The 21638-nt window shown below is 37.3% G+C and overlaps 1 protein-coding gene across 4 annotated transcripts in view; it reads right to left on the minus strand.

Annotated features, from left to right (window-relative positions):
* The window catches only part of golga4 (golgin A4), a 208401-nt gene that overhangs the window by 25161 nt on the left and 161602 nt on the right, over nt 1-21638 (minus strand). For all 4 annotated transcript variants that reach the window (XM_028817450.2, XM_051935773.1, XM_051935772.1 and 1 more), the window contains one exon: nt 2373-2459. In XM_028817450.2, coding sequence (XP_028673283.2) covers nt 2373-2459 — 87 coding nt within the window. The remainder of the gene's footprint in view (nt 1-2372; nt 2460-21638) is intronic.

The raw sequence follows: 21638 nt of genomic DNA on the forward strand, positions 1-21638 counted from the left end.
GTCTAGGAGCTCAGTGATACCCTGGTCCAGATCTGGGAGGCGATCACCCAGGACACCATCCGTCATCTCATTAAGAGCATGGCCTGACATTGTCAGGCATGCATACAAGCACGTGAGGGCCATACAAACTACTGAGTACGATTCTGAGTTGTTGCAATGATGCCTGCAGAATCATTTTTTCATTTTGATTTTCGGGGTGTCTTTGAATTCAGCCCACTGTAGGTTGATAATTTTCATTTTCATCAAATAATTTTATGTCCTCCTTTCATTCCTAGCACATTACCCAGTCCATATCAGTATAGATATCCAGCTTGATTTTTTTTTTCCCCATTGAGATCTGATGTGTTTTCAAAGTGTTCCTTTCATTTTTTTGGGCAGTTTATATTTCTGTAGCAATAATATTAATAATTTTAAGTAATATGGCAGTGGGGTCCAGTGCCTGTGAGGTCATCTGTTGGTGAAGAAAGACTGACTGATCTTGACTTTGCTGATGATGCTGTGATCTTTGCGGAGTCAATGTAGGCTATGATCGGGTTTCTCTCTTAGAGAGACTTAGCGAGGCGTGGGCTTGCGAGTGTCCTGGATAAAAACTAAGATCCAGGCCTTTAATGTCTTGGGCACAGCCATCAGCAGTGTGTCTGTCTTCAGAGAGTGTCGACCTAGTGGAGAGGTTTACTTACCTTGGCAGTGACATTCATGGTGACTCTTCCTATGAAGTCAGCAGACCGATTGGGAAAGGGATCATTGGAAAGGGGTGTGTGGCGTTCCTCATTTCTATGCAAAGTGACAAAGGTCCAAATCTTTAGACTCTTCAGGGAATCCTTGGGTACTGCTGGTTTGACTTTATGTCGAATGAGCAGTTGCTCACGGAGTCCCAAATTAGGTACATTTACCTGCATTGCGAGGGAGCGTCAGTTACGGCACTACGACCATGTGAAGGGATTTCCCGAGGGTAACCTGGCTTGCAGGATCCTCACTGTTGAGGACTCAGAGCGGTTGGAACAGGCCAAGGGGTCGCCCACGTAACACCTGGCTGTGGCAGATAGATGGTCATTTCTGGAGAGTAGGACTGGACCGCATGTCTGCCTGGTGGGTTGCCAACCAGAATCCTGAGCTGTTTTGTTGTGTGGTGAGTGCGGCAACGTGTTGTACCAATGCATGCTCCCCAACATGATCTGACCTGAATATGGCAATGCCCAAAACAAACTAGAAGTATTAGGGTGGTGAGGATATAATGAAATGTAATTTTCATATATTCTTGAAATGTTCTGAAACTCTGTCTGTTTTTAGCTGCCAGCAGTGTTAAACAGGCATAGCATTCAAGTGTAAAAATAATAATTGCTCCATAATGACCTGTAAACCAGCAACCTTCACTGCATCAACATGGTAATGCAGAACAAAAGCATATGTAGGCTTACATAGGACTGACTTAAAAAAAAAAAAAAAAAATGTCAGTTTCACAAATCTGTTTCTAACACCGCCCCTTAACTGTATAAAATTGCATTGGTAACAGTGTTACAAAGTATGTAACAATGTCAGTCTGTAAACTCCCAATTTTATGCAAGTTCAATGAATGTACTGCTGCCTCGTGTATCAGTAAACTTCGTTATTATCTGCAAGGGCCCTTAACAATTTTAGACCAGTTCGCTTTTAATGAAAAGTTGGACATGTATTGAGGCTGAAAAAGAAGCAGGTGAACATGAATTTATATAACCAGGTACAAAGAAGAGACCGATCATCTCCTCAGCCATATAGAATCAATTAATTGAACACAACATCTACAAAACCATAAAAAAATGAAGTTGAGCACTTCTCCAAGTGCATAAGGCATGCAGGGTAGGTTTCTGTAGTGGTTATGGAGATCAACCTTCATACATTCCATTCCAACCAAAAACACCTCTTGTACATCAGCTCAATAACAAGTTAATTGATTCTAAATAAAAATATGGACAGCGTCAAAAATTGTTGGTAGCATTTATAAAAAAAAAGTATGATATACAAAATCTAGCATAAAATATACAGAATATTTTTCACATTTCTGGCTTCATGTTTGTAAAGCAGAGTGGCAATTTTCAAAACTGAGCCCAATCCTTACTTAACACTAATTTTGAGCATGCGTTTTATTATAATGATCATGCGGTTCCTGTAAACTGCAATTACCTTTTACAATGAGGAGCCTGAACTGAGCATTGAGTAACAGTAGTACTCACCAATACTATAAATTAGTTTAATAAAGCAGGTAACACTAGCACTTTGCAGGAGAGTTTCTGCTTTATATATGTCTCAGTATACAGAGTTATAGGCAGTATTCCATTCCAAACAAACAACTAAAAATGCCATAGTCTGTTTTGTACCAAAAATATTTGCCTTACCAGAGGTCTAGAATCTTCCTTCTCTAGAATCTTCTGAGTTAGATCTGGTGGAAATTTAAGAACTGTAGTGATGACTTTAGCCATTGTCTGAAAGACAAAGATGATCATAAGTGAAAAGGACTTGAGTGTGTAACAAAATGTTCTCCAAAACAAACTAATTATGTGTAAAAGTTTACACATAAATATTATACATTATACAGATATTTCTTTCAAATTATGGCAGCAAATTAATGTAATGAAAGGTGAATGAGTACATGGGGAAAACATCATAGCATGGGCAGCTTTTGAAAAGAAAATTAGCTCTGTATTCATATAAAATTAACCAGACAACAGTTTTGCCAAGATCTAAACTGGATATAAAATGAGATATTTAAACTATTGAAGCAATTATTGAAGACTTCATAAGTTAAATGATCTCTGTACCCTCGGCTAACGTTACAGGAAAAAAAAAATTCTATAGTTAAACATTAACTATGATGATAAAAATATTACCTTGCAAAACTAAAATGCATAGCAATGCAATATGTTAAAGTCAAAGCAAAAAAACAAAGACATAATATTACTACAGTGCATACAATTTGTTATACAGGTTTTCTCTGCAGCCTAATTACATTAGTAAATAAGCAAGGAGGATTCAATTTATGATCGCACTTAGTATTTTCCTACACTCAACTTTCTGGATTTGGCTTTTGATGTCTTGTTTGAATAAACTGCACTCACATAATTCAAGATGCCTAACGTGAGGTATCTGATAGATGTCACTGCTAGAACATTTTCAAGACAGGGAGTGAGTATTCTATCTGACTGCTCAACATCACAGCACAGGAGGATAATTTTGTAAATAATGTATGTGAGTATGCGTTAACCTTTCAACTGTCTGTTGCAGAAATAGACAGTTTTAATGAATATTTACGTTTGTTGTTTTTTGATATTGGTATTTCACATAGCAAGTTGAAAATGAGTTTTGATATTTGCTCATCTGTACAATAACTATATAAATGTTTCAGTTTTCATTATTATGTAAATTCTCATTTATTTCAATAAATTCAAATTTCCTTGTAAAAACTTATTTAAGTGATTATATGGAGTTGAGATATATAGGGGTATTTGAACTATTTGATTTTTATCCTTGGAAACGTGAACCTCTAATCTGATTTCAACAAATGGAATTCTGAATATACTGGATGAGTGGAGTGCAAGAGAATGTACAACTTCCCTGTTTTGAGAATATTTTCCTAATTGCTAGGTTATTTTTATCGCTAAGGTAAGGTTAATGATGCTCTGTTATGCTTTACTTGGTTTAACAGTTGCTTACTTTTAAGATCTAGAGCATTTCTAGTTTTATTTGACCAATTTTTATAACTTAGTCTTGTAACACTTGTTTCAAAACAGCCCCCTAACTGATGCTGACTTAGTTATGATGACCATAGATAAAAATAAAATCTGTTAAATGAATACATATAAGTGTAAAATCAATTACCATTTCTTTATTTCAAGTATTACTTTTTCAATTTTTGTACTATTTGAGTTTTAGTAATTACACGTCAGTTAAGAAAGTCGTCTAGGATTGGACCACGTGTAGTTTCATTTTCATTAAACACATTTAACAGAATGTACAAAAGAACTAAAAGAACATACCAGGAGGAGATCTTCAAATTGAGGAAAGCAGATCAGACTGACATCCATTTTACTTTACATTAAGACATTTAAAGTCTCTAAATTAAAATCTTCACTAAGCCTCTCTGCAAGAAGGTGGGGTTGCACTGTATTTCTATTAGAATAACAACTTGAAAAATATCAAGATAAAATGGAGCTTAGCTATCCTTTACAGGGTTTCAAAAGTCTTCCTTTAACATGGTCTAGCTCAAGATTTTTACTTGCTTTCATTAACTAAAAATGTTCCCATCATCCCTTTGATACAAAATATACACATCTCCCTTTCAGGAAACTCCTGCTTTAAGCACTGTACTTGCTCAGTGGAATCAAACTGCTCAAATTCAAAATAGAATAAACTGTATCTGTTGCTAACAGTTTGAAACAGTTGCTAAATTAGACATTGTCATTAAAACCATAAAGCCTTTTTATATGATTTTTATTTTTGACTTATGCTGGCAAGCCCATATTGTAATTCCTAATCAGGCAAAATTCAATTTATTTGTTTGCAATTTCGTTTTGTGGAGCTCAGAAGTATGAGGGCAGAACTGCGCAATATGCTCCACACCCATTCTACTCAAGTTGCCCAGTCTGGTCAACAGACAGGACTTGCCACCCTCACATAGCTCAGCAAGAACATCATTACATCTTCATCCATAACATCATCTGAGTACAGTATGCCTCAAGAAAACTATATGAAAGGTAATAGAGAAAGTTTTTCAGATCTATAAAATAGCTGAAAGGAGAGATTAAAAACCTAACCAAATGTGCAGATAATAAAATGAAATCTAATGAGAAAAGTGATTAGAGTCTATTGAGAAGATGTAAAGTAATTGTTACATCTAGCACCAAACAGCTGGCAGCTACAACAAATGACATTGTTTGTAAATGGCTGATAATGCATTGTGAACAACACAACGTTTTGAAAATAAGGCATCAAAATAAATAATTCAAATGACTAAGAATACTTTGAATAGCCAATGGGATCAAACAGGAGAATACTAATAAACATATGTCAGAGTTCTACAGTAATCCCTCACTACTTCGCAGTTCACTTTTCGCGGATTTTATATGTAAGCATATCTAAATATATAACGCGGATTTTTCGCTGCTTCACGGGTTTCTGTGGACAATGGGTCTTTTTACTTCTGGTATTTGCTTCCTCAGTTGGTTTGCCCAGTTGATTTCATACAAGAGATGCTATTGGCGGATGGCTGAGAAGCTACCCAATCAGAGCACGCAGTTAAGTTCCTGTGTGCTGCTGATTGGCTCAACGACGGAGTGCTGCATTAACCAGGAAGTCTCATCTCACTCATTCAGCATTAACGTGCTCTTGCTACTGCATTCAGGGGATTATCACCTTCATCGTCATCATTTTTACTGCGCAGCATATTCATCACCATCATCACGTCATATATAGCTACGTGTACTTCGCTATACAGTAAGTATAAACTTATCTACCGATTACATATTGCTTAGCAATTGTCCCTGTTATTAATAGAGTAAAGGGTGGGTTGTAAACAATACAGGGAGGGTTTAAAAACGTCCAAATACACGTTAAATAATTAAATAAATATGGTGTCCCTACTTCGCGGAAATTCAGTTATTGCGGTCGGCATTGGAACCTATCTCCCGCGATAAGTGAGGGATTACTGTATACCAATTTGTTGAGATTCCACTAAGGATACCCAGAGATTTAAATAGCACATCATTTACTTGGTAAACACTATGAAAAAGTTTTCATCATCACCTCGGTAAAACTTCAAACAAAACGTTGTATGCGACACAAGGGAAAAAAGAGAGATTTTGCTTAAAGGCAATCAGATCAGTAATTTTCCTGGTTTTAGTGGTGAGACAACAGCAAAAATGAGAATTGTGTATTAAAAAGAAGCGGCAACTCCCTCTATGAGGAATCCCCTAAGACCTTATCTAATACAGTCAGATTAAGGCGATGATATCAGATATTCATGGTGCACTTCCCAATTTACTGTAAAGTGCCTGATGAGCAGGTGACACATCATGCCTAGTTGACTTTACATGGTGCAATTATATAGTCTAGCAGTTTCTGTGTTTTCATGAAATGTTTTTTCTGTGATACAACCAAAACTATGAATTTTAAAACAATCCATCTAAAGAACATGCTTCCAAAAACATATACTGAAACAAGAGGCTTACTCTCGTTGTGGATATTCTCAAATATAACAAAAATATTAATTTATAAAAATGCTATGAATCAATCACAAAATAAAGTACACACAAAAAAATAAACAAGGGAAATCAGCAAAAAGTAGTATAGAAGAAACTTCCATAACCACGAAAGGCTCACATACTTTTAATGGCACACTCACCCATTTGCTCCTGGACACGGTCACCAAATCACTCAGAAATTCACATAATATACATGTAGCAAATTCAAACCTGCCAAATTAATATTGATGTAACATAAGGAACTGAACCTTCATACATCTGCTGAACTGAATTCATTTGGGTGTTGTTATCATTACAATCAAGCAATCGTTTCAATTCATAATTTTTTTTCTTAAAAAATCCACAATAGTTGTACCACCGAGAGATGATATTAGAGTTGAAACTGAGCCATTGCAACTACCACAATGAGACTTTACCTTTTAGTCCCAATAAACAACACAATAAGTTAGAAAATATTTGGTGCTGTGAAATCAGATTTATTTAATTAATTCATATTTCCACCATCATTTACCCTTCCATAACAGATTCAACATATTGGAATAACTTGAGATGTGGTGGAGGAAAGACTGACACACAAACACAAGCAATGTTAACTGGTCTTTGAAGTACTATTTATTAGCAGTTTTCTGACAGGCTCCCCATATAGATTTTCATTGCCATGATTCTCTACAAGTCAAAGTTGCTACAGTATTCATAAATGCTAATGTGAAACAAATGTTGTATTTGTAGAATATTCATAACTATTGTGAAAGGAAGCTAAATATACTTACTAAATAAACAAAACAGACTCAAAATGGAAATAAAATCACCAGTAAACACTAATACAAAAGCACTAAGAAATTACTAAAAAGAGAGCTCCAAATTTATGAAAACTACTGTTTTTAATTCTTCATGCATTGCATAAAATAGAGTCACTGTGAACTAGATGGATGAGTGCTTGTGCTATGCTAGAAATCATGTAGTGCAAGTTAAACAAGTAAGAGAGTTCTTTTCTCCAAAAGTGAGAATCCCCACTTTAATGTCCCGTTGCACCAGGCCTGGCTTAAAGTGTGATGCCCCAGGCCTGCAGTCATGGGCACAACCTTCAATCTCAGGACGCTGATAGTCATTAACTGATGTGGGACCAAGGTGAGTGAGGAAGAAAAGAAAGACTTTAAGATCAGAAGACAAGCGGTTTATTTTAGAGCAGACAATTCCAAGCAAAAAGCATGCAAAACAGTGCATAGTTAAATAAGTCATCAAAAAATAGACCAAAAAAATAAATAGCTCAATAAACCAATAAATCCCTTAAAATCGTGCTTTAAAACTACAAAATGTCTGGATGTTCAATTAAAAGACAATCCAGTTAAATAAATTAAATTTACAAAATAGTAGAGAAGTAAACTCTTTGTTTTCACTCACTCCTATGCAGGACACCAGAGGTTCCCCTGATGCAGCCCACTGTATCTAACCAATCCATCACCTCATTCAGTCACCAGTGGTCTGAAATGCTACCTCTGGCAGTCACTGCAGCTCCGAGCATGCTGTGCCCTTCCCAGGATGCCACTGCATCTCACCTCCTCCCTTCTGTTTGCTTCGTCTGCTCTACTGCTCAGCAGATGGGATCACAACCAACACAAAGAACCTCTGCGCAGCCACCATCGACAGCATCTTCCAAACGGCAGTTTTCTCTCCTTCTAATAAAACCTGTTTCTCAACAGAAACTAGAAGTTCCTCAAGTGGCTCTAGACCAGAGTAGTATGTGGCCCTTAAAGGTCTGGTTGACCCAAACAGCACAACATGCGCACTACTTTCTAAGTGTCTGTTTTAAGGCTCAAAACATAATTATTGATATTATAGGCTGGTCTTGAAATATAAGATGCAATCAGAAAGTTCGGAACCCGAATCTGTAAAAAATATTCCAAAACAAACTTAACACAGGTGCTGAAAATAAATAAATAAATAGATAAAGTGTTGCATAATTATTGAAATTTCTAATGCTGGAAAACAGTAAAATGTTCGAGGTTTGGGCTGTAGAATTACATTGTGGCAGGATGTCTTTTAAAGATGACACATGATTTGGCTGGCCTTCGACCAGGTATCAAAGTCTGTTAACTTTAGGTGCCCAGAATGTTGTCTGCTGAACTATCACTGTATTCCAAGTTCGAAGAAATTTAAAGATAATTTGCCCTGGGGGAATTTTAAAATGTGTTTCATAACTGGGGAAAAAACATGGGAGCTCAAACAATAGAATCCTGCTGAATAACCACCTCAAAAGAAATTCAGGGTTTACACTAGTGCTAATAACATTTTGATTATATGGAGGGTACACTACAAACTGATTACATGCCTAAACAGACCCACATAAGTGGTCAATATACGCTGATCTGATTTGGTGTTACTGTCAGTGAATCCAGGGAAAAGCAGTGAGGAAAGCTGTTAACCATCCCTCTTGTGCTTCATGGCAATGCTCCCAATCAGTCTACATAGGTTGCACAAGCTGCTTGGCAAACTCCAGATTCAAGGAGCTGCAACACACCATCTTATTTTGCAGACCTCATCCTAAGTGACTACCATATATTCCCCAGTCTGAAGGGGTATGTCTGAATACCTCTGAAAAAGACACTGTCAATGATACCATACCATTTTTATTTATTAAGCGCTTAAAAACACAGCATTACAACTGACCAAAGCGCTGTACAGTTAAAACAAGCAAGACTAAAAGCAAAATATTAAAAACAAACATTAAGACAGAATTAAAACAGAGACACTAAAAACAGGTCAGGGGACCCAATAAATAATAGCAAAAAGCAAGTGGAAATAAGACAGGTTAAGAATTAAAAGCCAATGTGAAGAAGTGCGTTTTTAGGTGTGTTTTGAATGTGGCGACTGAAGCGGCTTGTCTAACCACTAAAGGTAAGGAGTTCCAGAGCCTAGGTGCACAGACGGAAAAAGCCCTTTCACCACGAACTTTAAAACGTGCCTTGGGAACGGTTAGGAGCAGCTGATCTGCGGATTTAAGAACACAAGGGGGATTGTGACGATGGAGCAAGACACTCAAGTAGGCAGGGGCTAGACCATTTAGAGCCTTATAGGTTAAGAGGAGTATCTTAAAATCAATTCTGAATCTAACCGGCAGCCAGTGTAGGGTTTTTAAAATCAGTATAATGTGTTGGCTTCTGCTGCTTCCAGTTAAAAGCCCTGCAGCCGCATTTTGAACCAATTGGAGTCTAGAAAGAGTGGCTTTACTAATACCATATAGGCAGGAATTAGAATAGTCGAGCCGGGACGTAATGGATGCATGGATTACTGATTCCAGGAGGTGGTAAGGCAGAATTGGTTTGAGTTTGGCAATTCGCCTGAGATGGAAAAAGCAGGATTTTACTGTGCTGTTGACTTGAGCATCCATTTTCAGGACCATATCCATTTTGATTCCAAGATTGGAAACAGACGAAGTTACTGGAATGGGAAGAAAGTCGAGGCCAAGGGGTAGGGTCTGTTTGTGGTCAGGACTAAAAACAATGACCTCGGTTTTTGAATCGTTCAGGTGAAGGAAGTTTACAGCCAGCCAGTCCTTAATGTCAGATAAGCAGTCGAGAAGAGGTTTAGTGGAGTCAGTTGACTTGAGGGAGAAATAAATTTGGCAGTCATCAGCATATAGGTGATACGAGATTGCATGTTTTCTAAAAATTGCACCTAAAGGCAGGATGTAAATTGAAAAAAGTAGTGGCCCCAAAATGGAACCCTGGGGGACACCACATGGGAGTGGGACTGATTCAGATGAAAAGTCGTCTAGCATGACTCTAAGAGTCCTGTTGCAGAAATATGACCTGAACCAGTCGAGGGCTAAGCCAGATACACCAGCCCAGGATTCGAGTCGGGAGATCATGATGTCGTGGTCGATTGTGTCGAAGGCAGCAGATAAATCGAGAAGAACCATAATCACGTAGAGTCCTGAGTCCAATGCCAAAAGAACATCATTTAGGACACGTAAATGCACGGTTTCTGTGCTGTGTTGGGGCCTAAAGCCTGACTGAAAAAGGTCCATTACCTGATGGTCCTGTAGGTGATAAATTAATTGCTCATAAACTACTTTTTTCGAGTAATTTTGACAGGAAAGGTAGTTTGGAAATTGGACGAAGATTGGAGAAGATGGCAGGGTCAAGATCAGGTTTTTTCACGATTGGATGTACAACTGCGTGTTTGAAAGCACGAGGAACTGTAGCCGAAGATAGACTACTAGTTATGATCTTTAAGACATCATATCGAATCACAGGAAAGACATCTTTCAGCAGTCTGGACGGCACCACATCGTCCGGAGAGCCCGAAGGCTTCATTGAGGCGACGATTTTTTCCAGATGGGGGGAGCGAAATGGGTTCAAAGCTGGTGAGGGAGCCGTGTACAGGAACGGCTAAATCAACAGAGCCAGAAGAAGAAATGGAGATCTGGGATCTAATGTTCGTGACCTTATCCAGAAAAAACGTAAGGATCTGATTACAAAGAGCATTGGAGGGAGAAGAGAAAACAGTTGCAGCTGGAGTGAGGACAGCATTCAGTGTTTTGTATAAGACACGTTGATTGCCAGAATTTTTTGAGATGATGTCAGTAAAAAAACGGTTCCTTGCACCTCTGACTGCTCTCTGGTATTGAGACCACAGGTCTCTCATGCAGTCAAAGGTAACAGTGAGACCATCTTTCCTCCATTTACGTTCTAGCCGCCTACAGTCTTGCCTGATGGAGTGAGTTTGTTCATTTAGCCATGGGTCATGCTTGACTTTGGATGATGAAGACATCAAGAAAGCTTCAGAAGGGTAGTTGCATAATCAGGGTCTGAACTCCCTGTAATAGACTGGTGACCCATCCAGGATTAACTCCTACCTTATTGTAGATACTGCTAGGACCTTCCATTATCCTAAATGAGAATATGCATGTTCTAAAACATGGACAAATGGTTCAATTTTACATTAAATAAAAAACCTCAAAGATTCTAATTGGAACTGTAATATTTAGTATCAGTAAATAAAATAATATTGTTAAAGAGTTGATACTCCTTAGAGAGTTAGTGTTTCAGCTCTATATTGATTTTTAATTATTAAGCCAAGTGGTGTTTTTCAGATATTTAAGGCAAAAAATATCTTGGGCTTACACCAACAAAAGAAGACGATGACATTTCAAAGATTACATATACAGAAGGCCTAGCTTATACCTTATATTTTGAACAGGAAAATCCTTTAGAATAATACCTAGCTTGAGAGAGATCCCTGTCAGAGTTAAAAACAGCAGGACTTCATATCTGCAGCATGAAAACAGATACTTGGGTTTTTAACTGTTTGACATTTTTTCACAGTTTATGACACCCACTACACCTATTTTATTAATTTTTGATTACTTTCTTGTTTGTGCTAGAAGGTACAGCTCCAATTGGAGCGTACAGAAGTCTTAACATTTGTATCTTTGTCTCCTCTTAACTATTATAGGTTTTAGAGTGGAAAGATAATGCTCTGAGGATTTAAAAAAAAAGTTTCATTCTTTAAGATTTAACAGATACATAATGGCATGTTAAAGAAACGCAGTGTAACTCATTTTTAAAACAGAAAAATGCCTCTAGCAGCTATAAATTTTTCTCCTCAGAAATGTGTCTCCATTTATTCTCAAAAATGAGCTCCAAATTTAAAACAGCTTTGTTTTAAAATAAAATTTTGACAAATTAAAGATGGAGTAAATCCCTCATTGTCCGCAGCAATGGCCAAAGGTGGAAAGTGATTGTACCATTTGACTAGTAAAACAGCATGGGGACAGTTGTAGGAGATCACAATTATTGCAGTAACCAGCAGGGGCTCTTCCTTCTTAGTGGCTATTCAGATGTCAGTTTGCTTGATTTACTAGCTCCTCTCCCTACTGCAAAAACAGAAAAGTTAATAAACATAATGTAACCATTTTAGCATATTGCCCCCCACATATTTATACACAACTTTGTGGTCATTTAAATCAAGTCCAGACTGTACTCAAAGTTAATTAAACATTATAGTTTAATGAAGAACGTTTTTTCTATTTTAACAACACATTCAATACTGTATGTATTTTTGCTACCAGTCCTATTAAAGATCTATAAGGAATATACTGAGAAAATGGCCCAACTTTAAACATGAATGGCTTCACAAAGTGTGACACGTGGAAATTTGGAATAAAGTAAGAACAGAGCCTATTTTGAACATTTATCTGCTCTGTACACAAGCTGAATAAACAGAGTTTGAAATTTAACTTTTTTGGTTTTGTTTCTCTTATTTCTGTTATTTCATGTGACATATTGTCAAGAAACTGAAGATTTCGTACAAAGCTGCCTATTACTATCTTGAAAAAAAAACAGCAAACTAGATCTAACCAGGACAGAGAAGCACAACTGCATAAAAGGATAACTACATCAGAGTGTATAGTTTGAAAAATAAATGCCTCACATATCAACAGTTGGCTTCTTTAAATACACACCAAATATCAGTGTCATCTGCAACACTAAAAAGAAAATGTTGGAATGCTAGCCAATAATGCAGAGTTAAGAAGAAAAATCTACATCTGAAACTGACAAATAAAAAGAAAAGATTAAAATAGGTAAAGGAACACAGTGTGACTCCATGCTCCCTCTTCTCATTTGGGGAGCCGGGACAAGCTGTACAAATGAGGACAACACATAAAGCAAGGGGAAGGTGTAAAAGAGGTCAGTGCTTTTGTTAAAAACAAACAGAAACAAGAGTCCAAAGAGTGCAGTGTAAAGACAACAATAAATAATGCAATTTAAAAAAAAGTCTGCAAGGAGGTTAAAATAATCAAATAAATAATCCATTTAAAATGAAGTTAAAAATCAGAGGGCAGGAAACTGTCCTTGAAACTTTGAGCCCCGGTGCAGTGCTTAAAAACCTGGCATCTCCTTAGCTTAACCCAATGTGGGTTATTGCAGCCAAGGAGGCACCAATCTGGCAGTTCCGCCCACCTTCCACAATACTCTTGGCCCATTCTAGCCCTCTCTGGCTCAAAGCAGGGCACCTCATCAGCCTCCGCGTGCTGTTCATGCACTGTAAAGGACCTCCTCCTGGCTGTCAGCCTTCTCCACCTTCCATGCACACACTTGCACCAGATCTCACCCTCACACCTTTTCTCTTTCATTCTTTTAACCTCCTTTCTTCTCTAATTGGCCTTTTTCTTTCCTTTCTCCATTTTTCCACCCTGATCAGCCTTTTTCTGTTTTTGATTCTCCTTTTTTCTCAATCTTTTTCTTCCTCATACTCACGCTTCCCCTTTTAAAATGGGGACGTGGGACACCTGTGATGATTAGCAGCTCTCGGCACCAATTAGGATCACGGATGATTCTACACATGTGCACTTAAGTGTAGAACTGCCCTCTCCCGCATCGTGCCTGGGAACGGCTCTTGCCACTCCCCCTCCCCACCAAGAAGAAAGTGTGGCGATTACTTATTTAAAAAGATGCTAATCAGCCACGGACCTCAATTTAACACACAAAGACACTGAACTGAAGATGGTTGGAAAGCATATTACGGTCAGCATCCTGGAGTCATCTTTTCTCTTTTGCAGACAACATAGGCATTTGCTGTGTATTTAAACAAGAAGCCTGCTGGAAGTCCAGTTTGACTATCATGAGACAAAACCACAAAAGTGAAGTGGATTGAAAACTATGGAAAGAAAGCCTTGTCTGAAAATAAACTAATCACTCAAAATATATCACATTAAATCTTAAAAAACATTACGTTTTTAATTTACAAATACAATCAGAGTGATATCAATCACTAGGTTGTCAATGCATATGTGCAAATATAAGTATGGAAAAATAACAGTACAGTCTGTAAATGCCCAATATCTATCCACCCTTTAAACAGGAAGCAGTTTTAGCAGCAACAGCCAACAGCAGTCACAAGCTCCCACTCTCAGGTTAGATTGGAGGGCAGTCCTTTAGGGACACACACGCTGACATAAAATCAATTCTGGACTTCCTTACTGACAACACAGAATCCTACAGACACCAAAGGAAACCACTTCATCAGGAAGAACTATGCAAATGAATGAATATGGCCACATGCTCAGGACAAATAACAGGAAACCAAGTTCTCAAAAGTAGGAGATAACAGAAAGAAATCGTGAAACTGAGTCCATGCCGGAAACGCTGTGTTTGCTAGATGACTTTACAAAGCTTTCACTGGGTTTATTAAAAGGATCTGAACCTGAACATGTTTGTAAGCATTTTTTATTTCTGACTCTACAGAGTGAACAATCTGGGAATATTTGGAAAAGAATTATCCTACAACATCAAAATCATTTGTTTCTCCTCAATACCTTAGGCCACAGCATTTACATTTTCATAGCAACATATCAAAATTTGTATCAAAGGTCATTAAAACTAGAATAATTTCCTTATAAACAATTTGGCACAAAAAACTGCAAATAGTCCAGCATCAAATAATTTTAATTAAATATGAAATGGAGAAAACCTATAGTACACATATCATATAAAAATATTTTGAAAAAAATCACAATACAGAATTCAGTAAATGATGGAATACCTAAAGCCATTCCCTTCTGCAAAAGTACAGCAGAGTTGACAACTTTATCAAATTCAATCCTTTAACAGTGGTACCATATGTACAGTATCATTTATTTTTTTCTTTTCTAGAAGGCTGAAATATTGATACAAGTTGCCTCGAAGTAACTGCTTGGTTGTATCTGCTAGACAGCAACAAGGACAGCGGGATAAATTAAATCAGACATACTTCAGACATCCTTTCTCCTTATGCCATGTCATCAAATACCAGCTGTCTTTCTTAATTAAAAGTAGATGACCTGAACTTAGAAATGTCAGTAAAGGATTTTAAAAGCAAGAAATAAAAGACACTGAATGGTCTATAGAAATATGCAAAAAAAAACAGCATCACTAGTACAATGCAAATGGCACAACAGTAACTGGATGCTATAAACGGTATGTAAATTGGTTAAATATTATTAACTACAGACAGTTCATATTTTTGTTACGTACAAGGATTGCACAATTTGAGTGTGCATGATAAAGTCATAATATTCCAGGTAATCATTTTTTCTGCACTTCCTTGAAGTAATGAGAACTCAAAGCAACATATTAGTAACACAGTGGATGTTAAGTCCACAAATTTTCGTTTAACTTTCAGCCTCACAATACAAATAACCTATACATATAATCTGCATACATATTATTAGTTATAAGATGATATTAAAAGTGAAAAAGGTCTGACATGGTTTATCGAGTTCAGTCTTTACAGCAAATTCTCAGAACTGTAATAAATGGAGTGTCGGTTTTTGATAACCACTTCACGTGTGCATTGAGCTACACCATCATGTTTTATATTAAGTAATTTTCTACTCATGCAGTATCTACATTAGCACAGATTACCAATGAGCTTTTTTGTCTGCACAGGTAATTATACAGTAAAATATGCCAACATGTAGTGGAAATACAACACACCTATGTTAAAATAACACAGAAGCAGACAGTTTGAATGACATATGGGTGAAAAAATACAGGTTTGAGTATATTGCTACATTTGAAGGATAAATGCTAAACAGTTTTGATAATTATGTATAGAATGAGAAAGAACAGCTAAGTATAATTAAATAAACAAACAAACACACACACACATACATAATAAATAAAGAAGCACTACAAAAGCAAAATGGGTTGTGACTTGTGCATGGTTTCTTAAAAAAATAATTAATTTTACTGTTAATTCAGCACAACCATCCATGGTTAAATGCATACTAACTAATTATTCATCTTCCGAAGTTAAGCATATTCACCAATTTCTCAAATTTTCCAAGCTTTTCCAGGCATCTGAACTCACCATGGTTCCAACAAGCTTTAATTACTTCCTAAATGGTGTCTGTTTATAATATGCAGGGAAGGGGTAATGCATATAATCTAAATTCATACACAGCGTGAATCAAAAAATAATAAAAGTCTACTAAAATACTTCCATGGTACTCAACAGAAGACAAGAATCTTGGTACAACTGTACATGTGTGCTGCTCACTCTGGTCTCAGCTGACTTGAATGACATACGTTTACAAGTGAAAAGAATATATAAACAGCTAACTGCTCTTTAAACATTTTTAACTTAAAGATTTCGGATTCCTAACGCTGCAATATGAATGATCTGGAAAAGACGGCAACTTGTAGGTTTATACATTTGTTTAGCAAGCTGTATCGAGTCTGCAAGCATCAGCATAGAGGTAAATAATACAGTACACGGTTCAACATTTTAATAATTTCACAGGAAGTTACCAGGCAATTGTCCTAGATTAGACCAGTATAAATATATGACATAAGTGTTTGTGTTTGCTTGGCTCCACAGTGCTGTCTACAAGACTAATAATACTTCTTCACTGTATACAGTCAAAGTAAAAAGTTTGTGAACCCTTTGGAATTATCTGGTATACTGCATGAATTGGTCATAAAGTGATCTGGGGCCTCATGTATAACGCCGTGGTTAGAACTCACACTGTAAGTTTGCAAAACTGAGCAAAACACCAGGGTTGGAGCTACCGTGAAAATGTGCGTGGCTTTATGCCAAGTTTAGGTTTTATACATCGCGATTTGAGCGTGGAAATGTTCGTACACAACATTTTTACCATTTATAAATGAGACCCTTGATCTTCATCTAAGTCACAGGCACTGATATACACAATGAGCTTAAGCCAATGACACACAAAAAATTCTGCTCTTTCATGTCTTTATTTTACAAACGCATTCAATGTTCACAGTGGTAGTGGAACAAGTAAGTGAACTTTGGAATAATAACTGGTTGACCCTCGTTTGGCAGCAATGACCTCAACTAGGCGCTTCCTGTAACTGCAGATCAGACCTTTACATTGTGTGGGGGAAATTTTAGCCCATTCTTCCCTGAAGAACTGCCTTACAGTGGGGCAAAAAAGTATTTAGTCAGCCACCAATTGTGCAAGTTCTCCCACTTAAAAAGATGAGAGAGGCCTGTAATTTTCATCATAGGTATACCTCAACTATGAGAGACAAAATGAGAAAAAAAATCCAGAAAATCACATTGTCTGATTTTAAAGAATTTATTTGCAAATTATGGTGGAAAATAAGTATTTGGTCACCTACAAACAAGCAAGGTTTCTGGCTCTCACAGACCTGTAACTTCTTCTGTAAGAGGCTCCTCTGTCCTCCACTCGTTACCTGTATTAAAGGCACCTGTTTGAACTCGTTATCAATATAAAAGACACCTGTCCACAACCTCAAACAGTCACACTCCAAACTCCACTATGGCCAAAACCAAAGAGCTGTCAAAGGACACCAGAAACAAAATTGTAGACCTGCACCAGGCTGGGAAGACTGAATTTGCAATAGGTAAGCAGCTTGGTGTGAAGAAATCAACTGTGGAAGCAATTATTAGAAAATGGAAGACATACAAGACCACTGATAATCTCCCTCGATCTGGGGCTCCACGCAAGATCTCACCCTGTGGGGTCAAAATGATCACAAGAACGGTGAGCAAAAATCCCAGAACCAAACGGGGGTACCTAGTGAATGACCTGCAGAGAACTGGGACCAAAGTAACAATGGCTACCATCAGTAACACACTACGCCGCCAGGGACTCAAATCCTGCAGTGCCAGACGTGTCCCCCTACTTAAGCCAGTACATGTGCAGGCCTGTTTGAAGTTTGCTAGAGAGCATTTGGATGATCCAGAAGAGGATTGGGAGAATGCCATATGGTCAGATGAAACCAAAATAGAACTTTTTGGTAAAAACTCTACTCGTCGTGTTTGGAGGAGAAAGAATGCCGAGTTGCATCCAAAGAACACCATACCTACTGTAAAGCATGGGGGTGGAAACATCATGCTTTGGGGCTGTTTATATGCAAAGGGACCAGGACGACTGATCCGTGTAAAGGAAAGAATGAATGGGGCCATGTATCGTCAGATTTTGAGTGAAAACCTCCTTCTATCAGCAAGGGCATTGAAGATGAAACGTGGCTGGGTCTTTCAGCATGACAATGATCCCAAACACACCGCCCGGGTAACGAAGGAGTGGCTTCGTAAGAAGCATTTCAAGGTCCTGGAGTGTCTCCAGATCTCAACCCCATAGAAAATCTTTGGAGGGAGTTGACAGTCCGTGTTGCCCAGCGACAGCCCTAAAACATCACTGCTCTAGAGGAGATCTGCATGGAGGAATGGGCCAAAATACCAGCAACAGTGTGTGAAAACCTTGTGAAGACTTACAGAAAACATTTGACCTCTGTCATTGCCAACAAAGAGTATATAACAAAGTATTGAGATGAACTTTTGTTATTGACCAAATACTTTTTTTCCACCATAATTTGCAAATAAATTCTTAAAAAAATCAGACAATGTGATTTTCTGGATTTTTTTTTCTCATTTTGTCTCTCATAGTTGAGGTATACCTATGATGAAAATTACAGGCCTCTCTCATCTTTTTAAGTGGGAGAACTTGCACAATTGGTGGTTGACTAAATACTTTTTTGCCCCACTGTAGCTCTTCCATATTCTTTGGTTGTCTTCTGTGTATGGCTCTCTTCAAGTCATTCCACAGCATCACAATAGGATTGAGATCTGGGCTTTGACTGGGCCATTCCAAAAGGTGGAGTTTGTTCTTCTAAAGCCATTGTGCTGTGGATTTGCTGCAATGTTTGGGGTCATTGTCCTGTTGCATCACCCACCCTCTTCTGAGCTTAAGTTGACAGACAGACACCCTCACATTATCCTGGAGAATTTGTTGATAAACTTGTGAGTTCATTTTCCCCTCAATGACGGCAAGCTGTCCAGGCCCTGATGCAGCAAAGCAAGCCCAAATCGTGATGTTACCTCCATCATACTTTACTGTAGGGATGATGTTTTGATGTTGATATGCAGTGCCCTTTTTACACCAAATGAAGTTCTGCTTGTTCCTCCCAAATAGTTCAATTTTGGTTTCATCACTCCACAAAATATTTTCCCAGTACCGTTGTGGAGTGTCCAAGTGCTCTTTCGCAAAATTCAGGCGTTCAACAATGTTCTTTTTTGATAGCAGTGGCTTCCTTATTGGTGTACTGCCATGGACTCCTTTCTTGTTCAATGTTTTGCATATAGTTGACTCATGAAGAGAGATGTTAGCAAGTTCTGATGACTTCTTCAAGTCCTTTGCCGTCACTCTAGGGTTCTTCTTTACCTCATTGCTGACTGTGCGTTGTGCTCTTGGGGTCATCTTGGCAGGGTGCCCACTTCCAGGCAGAGTAGCCACAATACCAAATTGTCTCCATTTATAGACAGCTTGCCTAACAGTAGACTGATGAATATCTATATCTTATCTCAAATATCTATCTTTGAGATGACTTTGTAACCCTTTCCAGTCTTATGTAGATTAACAATTCTCAAATGTAGCTCTTCAGACAGCTCTTTTTTGCGAGGCATGATTCCCATCTGCATATGCTTCTTGTCAAAAGCTCAAACTTTATAGTGTTTTTTATCAATCAAAGTAATTCTAGGCCACACCTCTGAACTCGTTTCATTAAATGGATTCCAGGTGTGCTAAATTCTGACTGCAATGAGCTTTTTAAAAAGTCATTAACTTAGTGTTCACTTACTTTTTCCAACCTTCAGTTTCACAATTTGAATGATTTATTCAATATGGTCAAAACTTCTCTGAAAATCTGTGTATCTTTAGTTATAGGAGACTGTGTTTGTTCATTATTGTGGCTGACATGAACATACGACCATGTTTTATATGGGAATTAGACATAAATATAGATAATTCCTAGGGGTTCACATACTTTTTACTTTGATTGTATGCTGATTGCAATGATTAATTACTATACCTGGGGACAGAATAACACCTCAGTCAGAGGCTTCCCACTGTATGTATTTTTTTTTCATATTATATAACACACACAAAAATGTTAAGAAATAAATTAAATTGTTCATTTGTTGCTATGTACAGGTATTGTATATTGCACTTACTGTCCACAATACTTTGTGTGAAATTGGGTGTAATGCGAACACCATATTATATACAGTACTGAGCAAAGCTATATGGGACGCTGTACTGTACCTATTTTGACTAAATACAGACAAATAATTCTATAGAAATGCGTGATAAGCAAAATTGGCCACTGCTGCCAGTGAGTCAAAGCATGTGCTGTTATACAGTAAACTTTTATTTGTAAGTAGGGAATGCTTACATTAAAATAAAGATAAAATGTACAGTACAGTACTGGAAGCGCAATCACTTTGTATACAAGAGATATACGATACAAGTGTTATGTCAGGGAATTTGTTGCATTTGCAATGTCTGGTTGCATCTGCTATTTCATATTCTCTGATTGGAATCTCTTAACTCTATTATAAGCATATAGGAACACGGACGTATATGTGGTTGGAAGTTGCCCAAATGGACATTATGCAGCACATAGTTGTATTTACTTACTCAGTACATTTTGCTTATGGTGTCTTTTTATAATACACAGTAATGTATTGCAAAAAGGATGCTTGCTTAACATAAAGGCGGGCGTGGTTACTTGAATCATAATAACAGTATAAAAAATTGTTTAGTACTTTTCCCATGCTCAAAGTGCTTCACAAATAACCAAAGTGTCTTTGAGATTATGGAGTTGTAAAGATGTGTTGCTGTTACTACTCGCAAGTGTACATAAATAAAATAATTTTTCAGTACATAGGCTAGCTTAATACAATAGACTAGTCTATTAAATTAATTTGCCGATTTTTTTTTTTTTTTTTTCAGATATTATGCCAGGGCTGTCTTCTCATGGATCGGAAAGAAAAGTTATTTATCAGTGGCTGCCAAAACTGAGCAGCAATAACATCCTATATAAACACAGGGAAGCTTTATAAAGTTTTTTTAGTTATTTTCTCCAGTCATTAAATTGTAATAAATCACAAAATAAGTGATCAGGCTGATTAAGTAACATGTAATAAAAAAAATAAAAATAAAAAAATAAGTCCAGTGCAGTTTATGGAGTTGATCTGTACTGAAAGAGTTTGTGGAATAGGAACATACTCTGTCCACTTACAGAAGAGCTGCTACTGTGAAGTTGTGTTTTTGAAAAGAAAATGTATATTGAGGAGACAATTTATCTGCTCTTTCCGAAGAAATACCAACACTAACTTTCATTCCTACGCTAGTCACAAGAATGATTTTCTCAAGTTAAACAGCTTCACAACACTAAAAGGACTATTGTAGAACAGTTAAATAAAAGTATGTGAGTAAGTACTTATGGTTTATTTGGCTTGTCAGTTGCAATACAGCGTGCTTCCTCCTCAGATGTTCACGCATTAAGGAACACCACACAATGATTAAATGACCACTTTCTTAGATTTTCAAGTGAAATACTCCCACACAGAGGAGAAATTTGCCAGAAA

This window comes from Erpetoichthys calabaricus, chromosome 13, assembly GCF_900747795.2.
Source record: "Erpetoichthys calabaricus chromosome 13, fErpCal1.3, whole genome shotgun sequence".
NCBI lineage: Eukaryota > Metazoa > Chordata > Cladistia > Polypteriformes > Polypteridae > Erpetoichthys > Erpetoichthys calabaricus.